At 26.1% G+C, this 7,710-nt stretch overlaps 1 protein-coding gene across 1 annotated transcript; it reads right to left on the bottom strand.

Annotated features, from left to right (window-relative positions):
• Positions 1 to 693: 693 nt before the first annotated feature.
• LOC122505842 lies at positions 694 to 1,465 on the bottom strand. The gene is made up of 3 exons (XM_043617693.1): positions 1,405 to 1,465; positions 1,207 to 1,308; positions 694 to 962 (listed from the first exon to the last, which is right to left on the bottom strand). The coding sequence occupies exons 1-3, from the start codon at positions 1,463 to 1,465 to the stop codon at positions 694 to 696; spliced, it is 432 nt and encodes a 143-aa protein (XP_043473628.1).
• Between the last annotated feature and the right edge of the window lie 6,245 nt (positions 1,466 to 7,710).

Below are 7,710 nucleotides of genomic sequence, written 5' to 3' on the forward strand. Positions count from 1 at the left end.
GACTATCATAAATATAATGTCTCATTTCATCATAATAAGTGTTAGTACCCCGGTACCTCCCAGACGTGAAATTAAAATCGTTTTTTCACAGTTGAAAACGTTTAGAATTTTTCAAGAAGAGCAAATAGCATTTTCATCCCCGGGACCACCCTGGCGTAGCATTAGAATGGTTTTTTACAGTTGAAACCGGGGCTTTCGGACTTTCAATTTCTCAGCCAGAGCAAAATCCTACTACCAAAATACGTTGAATATGAAATCCAGATTTTTTCTTTTATTCATGCAACTAAATTTTTAGGTAGAAAGAATGAATATTTATCGATATTAAATTACTTATGGATGTTTTTGGATGTGATGTTACATTTGACACGTAGTGCATCGCTTTTTAGTGGTTATTACTGTGTTATTTTCAGTTTCAGTGATAATTAGATGGCTTATAATACAGGTATGTACAATTGTTCCTAATATGGTTTTGATCTATTTTCTTCTTATTTAATATACTTATATACTTATAATAATAATTATTTATTAGTGTATTGAATTATTTAATTGCTTTAATATAATGCAACATGTAAATAAATTTTAAACATATTTTATTTTACTTTAGGATTAATTTGTTTCGTCTGAGACATACGTTTGAATAGTAAGTTTAAGTAGTAAATCAAATAAATGATAATAATCATAAAATAATAACAATTAAAGTTGAAAATGTAAATGGATATTTCTTGCTGCTTTTCCGGTTCTATATTCTTGTCTTCCATTTGTCCATTTTCTTCCGCCTCGTGGTCCTCCAGGAGCTCTTACTTGTCTTTCGGATCCTCTATATTTGTCTCCGTTCCAATAATAATTTTTATTTACTCCTTTTCCAACATTTCTTCCTTTATCCAAATACTGGTATTGGTTTCTCCTCCGGTACCATTCACGTCTGCTTTTTCCGCTTGATTTTCCTCTTGTTCTTAATTTTCCTGTATTTAATGAGTATAGATACAATTTTATTATATGAGTAATGTGTATTTTAGGCAACAAGAATAAGGATAAGCAGAAACAAGAATAAATATAAAGAGAGAACTAAAATTAATTGAAAAAAATTTATGAATTAATGTATGGAAAGATAAAGTGAAAAAAACTAAAAACTGTTCAAAAATTAATAAATGGCTAAGAAAAAAAACAAAAAAAATTGCAAAAAAACTTTTAAGTGATTTAATTAACCTGTGATCTGATTTGCAGATGATGACTGCGGCTTTAAGTTTGAATTGCGCCATTCGCCACTCCAAACTCTACGGCTCATTCTATCTGCTTTCTCACTGCCATCTAAAAACATTAAGTTTAAGTATTACATAATAGAACACAATGTTTTGAATATAATATTTTTTTGTGTATAAAGAAATGATGTATTTTAAATCTTACCATCTGTTTCATCACGTCTTTCTTTAGCACGTTCTCCACTTCTTCCAACATCCGTATGCATGGTATCATTTTGCACTAAAATGGAAATTGAATTATTTTATTAATATATATTTATTATTTTTGTGATTTAAAGTTTTTTATTTATATTATTTGATTTTACATTAATTAATATATGTTTATTTTTTTTGTAAATTTAGAGGATTTTTTATTTTATTTTTATTTTAGAAATTTTAATTTTAATAATTTTTTATGTTTATTTACTGTTAATTTAAATGTATTAAATTTACTACAGATTAATAAATAATTTTATTTAAATTAAGTAGTTGAAATATTTTTTATTATTTAATTTATTTTTTACTTTTAACCTATACTGAAAAATTTTATTTTTTTATTTCTACTATTTTATTTTACATTAATTAATATATGTTTATTTTTTTGTAAATTTAGAGGATTTTTTATTTTATTTTTATTTTAGAAATTTTAATTTTAAGAATTTTTTATGTTTATGTACTGTTAATTTAAATGTATTAAATTTACTACAGATTAATAAATAATTTTATTTAAATTAAATAGTAGAAATATTTTTTATTATATTATTTATTTTTTACTTTTAACCTATACTGAAAAATTTTATTTTTTTATTTCTACTATTTTATTTTACATAAATTAATATATTTTTATTTATTTTTTGAATTAAAAGAATTTTTTATTTTATTTTTATTCACTTTCAGGCATTTTAATTTTAAAGAATTGTTTATTTTTATCGACTTTTAATTTACGTATTAAATTTATTTAAGTTAACTAAATAATTTTATTTAAATTGAAGAGTTGAAATATTTTTTATTATATTATTTATTTTTTATTTTTAACCTACAATGAAAAATTTTATTTTTCTATTTAATTTTTTATTAATTAATAAAAATATTTTTATAGATGTCTGTAATTATTCGTATTGTGAAAAACTTTACAAAAAAATTATTTCAAAACGCGAAAATAGTTGTTCATATTTAATTTAACAAAAAAAGTACTTGAGTAACTTTTGAATTTAAAACTTTTAGTATCACTTCTACTTACAGTGTTTCAATTCCTCAATCTCTCTTGAAACATTTTTGAGAGTTTCCTCCAATTTTTCTATTTTTGAATGCTTCGCGTTGAACATCTTGACGTTTCTAAAATTGGTTAATTAACAACTGTCATTTGTTTTGTAATATGTTATTTTTTTACATACAATAATTGAATCGTGAATTTTGAAAAGGGCTCAACTCGATTTTTTGAAATTTAATCGTTTAAATCACAAAAATTCATTAAAGCAGTTTACTAAGAAGAAACCATTTATTTATTCATTTATTTTATTTTAATATGAAATAAATTTTTTTAACTAAAAAACAATTCAGTATTAGATTAGAAAACAAACAATCTTAGGTTAAAAGTCGAAGGAAAAAACACCAGATCAATTTATATTGATCTGGTGAACTGAACCAATATTTTTTTTAATTTAAAAAGACTAAATTTTTAAAAAATATTACGTTATTTTTCAATGCAGTGAATATTAGGAGTTGTTAAAGTACATTTAGTATAAAAATTTCTTCTTTTGGTTCCAAAATTATTCAACTAGGTACTATAAAAACAATTTAAAAAATTTTCAAGTTTTTTAGTTTAACTTTGAAATCAATAAATGTGTACGTCCCGCTTAAAAAAAGGCCATTTTGTCGGTTATAGATTTGGAGATAAGCGCTATTTAATAATTTTGAGGAAAATCTCGATTTTAACAATTTTTTATATTATCTACAGGGTTTCACATATCGAATTATGCAGTTTCCTTAAATTTATTGCTACTTTAAGTATTTTGTTTCTTTGTTTGTTAAAGGTAAAAAAGTTTTAAGTTCGCAGTAAATTGGAAAATTAACAAAATAAATGGTTTCAACAAAGTTTAAATAATTAGTTTTTAATTTTTCTTTGATAGTTGAATGTTATAGTTAAAAAAGAAAATGCACAATTTGTAGCCTTATGTACAGTATATAACAAAAACAATAACAAATAATTGTTTAAATAATTTCTAAACAAATAATTTTTATTTTTTATCATTAGTAGAATTTTTACTCATGACAAATTACAAAATGGAGAAAAAACTAGAAATTTCTAGCCCAAAGTATAGTTTATAAAAAATAACAACAACTAATTGTTTAAAAAAGTTAATAAATTGTTATACTTATTTTCATAAATCAGAAACACTCAAATATTATTTTAATAGGTTTTTTGATTAATTTTCTTAATTAATGAAGCTAATAAAAAATATTTTTTACGTTTTTATGTTTTTTAGTATACATTGTTATTAAAAAAATATTTGAAAGCAAAAATTCAAAAATCTGACTCAAGAGATCGATGGAGAATTTAATTACGAAGATTTAGAAAAAAAGGAAAATCTTTTTGGTATAAAATTGTGACCTGTAGAGTGGTTTGAAACGAAAAAGTACATTTTTTTGCCACTGAGCGGCGTTACATTCAACTATTTAAAAACATTATATTATGTAGTATATTTAAAAGTTTCTCGCAGAAAATTCGATATTTTTGTTTTCGAAGCATTTATACTACCAAAGTTTCACTATCGATATTTTTCATTATCAATGTATAGTATAGAAAATAAAAGCTAAATGGTTATCTAACTACAGTCTACTCTAATTGTAATTCTCTAATTGATTTTAAATCGCAAATAAACAATTATTTTGTCGAATCCCTCTTATATAAGAAATAAAGGGGAGAGAGTAAAAGTTATAATATTAATTCTGTTTTTTGTAATCTTTATTTTTGTTTATCTGTAAATGAAAGTGTACTTGATTTAAAATAAGTCTCACCTGAATAACTTCTTGAATGAACCATAGATATTTGTATTACAGTCTTTGATTTCGTTTCCTCGAAATAATGTTTCTGGCATTTTGAACTTTGAAATTCTGAAGTCCAGCTTTTCTTGCGTCAAAATAGACTTGAGATTCCTCAAAATTTTCCAAATTTAACAAGGAAATTGACAATATAGATAAGTCCGATAGCAATAAAGTGGTCCTTTCTCATGAAAATGTACACAAACAATTTTTAAAATTATAGAAACATTTTTGTAACTATAATTGAATAAATTCAGTTAGTATAATATGATTAAAAAAAACTTATATCTTTGTTTGAAAATATAAATGAAAATCATAAAATTTTAGACTCTGCAGAAACTTACTTTTTATAAATAATTATTTGATTTAAAAATAATATAAATACTTACTTCACCTTATGTGCTGTCTATGATTTTCCATTGTATTTCTATGTAATAAAAATAGTGTCGAAATTTGTGATTATTTGTGAAGAATGTAATTTCATCTATATTTTATTAATTTGTATTCAGACAAAGCGTTACTAAATTATTTTAGCCTTATTGATGATGATAATGATTTAGCATTTTTTACTTTACTTAGTTAAAGTTGTGATGAACATATTTAAATAATTATTATGTCCATTAAATTCAGACAAAATGAATGAGTTTCAATTTATTGTCAACCAAAAAAGTGGCGATTAGGTTTGACTATAATGATAAGTAAATTCAATAATAAATTTAAATGTCTTTTTATTTTCAGCCAAAATTGTGGCGTATATTTCTGAGTTTACTTATTGTCAGCCAAAATTGTGGCGTATACTTTTGAAAGTTAACTTATTGACAGCCAAAATTGTGTCGTATACATTTGAAAGTTTACTTATTGTCAGCCAAAATTGTGGCGTATACTTTTGAAAGTTTACTTATTGTCAGCCAAAAATTGTGGCGCATACTTTTGATCATACAGACTAGTAAATTCTGTCAATTTGAATGTCCACTTATTGTCATACAAAATTGTGGCAAATATATAATTTTTATCATGCAGATTCACAGCAGTAATGATATTTTATTTTTATCAATCAAAGTAATTGCAATTTATACCATTTATGCGTTTTTAAATGAGTTATTTTTATTCATTTTCAATTACGTTTACAGGCTGTGAAACAAACGTAGATATAGTGTTTTCTTTTTGGACTTCTATAAAAAAGCAGACGTTTTGTAAACTTTCTACATTTACAACATCCATTTGATTCGGAATTTCATAAACTCTATGAATGAAATTTAATTTTATTGGCGGAAGCACTGTTGTAGGGAAAGCTAGTTCTTTTCTATATCTTCGAATAACTGCATAATAAGATGCTCGGCAATCACAATTATCTCTACATTCACAATATACTACTTTTAAAAAAAGTCGAATAATTCCGAATCTACATTGATTATTTGCAGTGTACTGTGCACATTTAGAATTGGTAACTTTTGCTTGTGTGTATATTTCCGACGTATACATTATTTCGTTTTTCATTAATTTTTTGAAAACTATGTACTTTACACCTTGAACTCCATGATCCAAAAATAATTGATGCACATCATTCGGTATAGGCATTTTTGAAAAAGCGCCAACAACGTATAAATTATCTTTTATACGTTGTAGTTTTAATTGTTTCGTGCAACAAATATACTTTTTGCAAAAAGTATGCGCTCTAGATCCTTCAATTAGTTGGTCTTGATTTAAAGTAAATGTGCTCATATATAAAGATGCACCAAAATATATTTGCAGTTGTGCCCCTTTGCTTCCGTGTACTAAATTTTTCAATTTTCCATTAATATCCTCATATGTAAAGCACGAATAAACATATAAAGGACCATTCTCACGAACATCTTGAACGAAATGTACTAACGAATGCAAATTATTCGTCATGTTACGAACATCGTAGAGAATTGCAAATCGAGAGATGAATTCATGTATCATTCGATCCGCATTATTTAACATGTCCTCTGATATACTTGGTTGACGTAGGTAATAAATAGCACCAACTAATAATTTAAAATGTTCAAAATATTCGGGTTTTAAAGCTCCTTCTAGAACTATAAGCGACACATAAAAAAAGAATACTTTAAACTCCAAAGCTTTCCAGTAGCTTAAATGATCTTTTATTGAACGAAGTCGTCTTTGAACAAATTGAGGTAGCTTAATTTTTTTTATTAGCTTATCAGTATCGTCAACTTTCTCGTAAATAGAGAAACGTTTGTCTGCGTGAGAAGAATCAAACCAGAGAATTAAAAGAGCTTTGAATACACCAATAAATACGCAATGCATTGGATCAATTGCAGTTGTTCTAATCCATTGGGAAACTAAGGATGACAAAATAGTTGGGCCCTTAACACCATATTCAGGTTTTTTAGGGGTACCTACTTTAGCATGCTCCAATGTCTCTGATTCAGTTCTTAGTTGAAGAATAGGTTGATATGGGTAAACCTGGGTGCGCCCTTCTCTTATTGCTTTTATTTTGCATTTCTGACAACCATATTTTGAATTGTATTGCATCATATTCAGAAACCATGCTTTTGCAGGAAGATCGCAAACTCCTGATATAATCATCCCCCTCACATTAATAGTTTCATTCTCATCACCAGGTGTATCTACTTCTATGCCAGTCAAAATTTGAGAGATTTCGGGGTGCAAAGGCAACAAAAATTGGTTAGGTAAAGGTTTTGAATCTCCAAACCACATTCCTGCCAAAATAATGTTTTCTTTCTTAAAACGTAAATCATAAGGAAGTTCATTTATAACTAAATAAAATGGCCAGAAAGAAAATTTTGAAGACTTGAAAACTTTAACCCCATCGGTGTACCATGAAAACGAAATATTATTTGGATTAGATAGAAATTTCCCAGGTTCTGACAACATGCGTCATATATGTCTTCAATGTTTTCATCGTTCAATTTAACTCTGTTAAATCGATGTTGTAATTTCTGACGAAAACCTTGTCGCTTGTAAAGAGATTTAAGTTGATCAATGACTGACATAGTTAAGAAATACGTGCTTTTAATTTCTTTTAAACAGTTTGGACATTGCAACATTTCTGTTTCATGATTTTGTAAACAGAATGAACAGTAAAAATGTCGAGTAAGGGGACTTTGTAATTTTTCAAAGTACTTTTTAAACTGGTATAACGTTTTCTTACAATTGTTTGGATTAGGGCAGTGCATCGACAGTAACTCTAACATAGCAGCTGTTACAACTCCTGAGAGTGAAAATCGCAAGACAACAGCAAGAATGGATAAAAGACTTTCTCTAACAGTTAGTGGTGATCCTTCATAAAGCGGAATGTCATCATTTTCATTCTCGCCATTATTAATGTTATTATCATCATTTTCCATATCATCATCATCATCATCATCATCTGAACTTGAATTCAAATTGTTTTCTTCATGACGAAGCATCTCTTCATCTT

This window comes from Leptopilina heterotoma, unplaced genomic scaffold (assembly GCF_015476425.1).
Source record: "Leptopilina heterotoma isolate Lh14 unplaced genomic scaffold, ASM1547642v1 Lhet_377, whole genome shotgun sequence".
Lineage (NCBI taxonomy): Eukaryota > Metazoa > Arthropoda > Insecta > Hymenoptera > Figitidae > Leptopilina > Leptopilina heterotoma.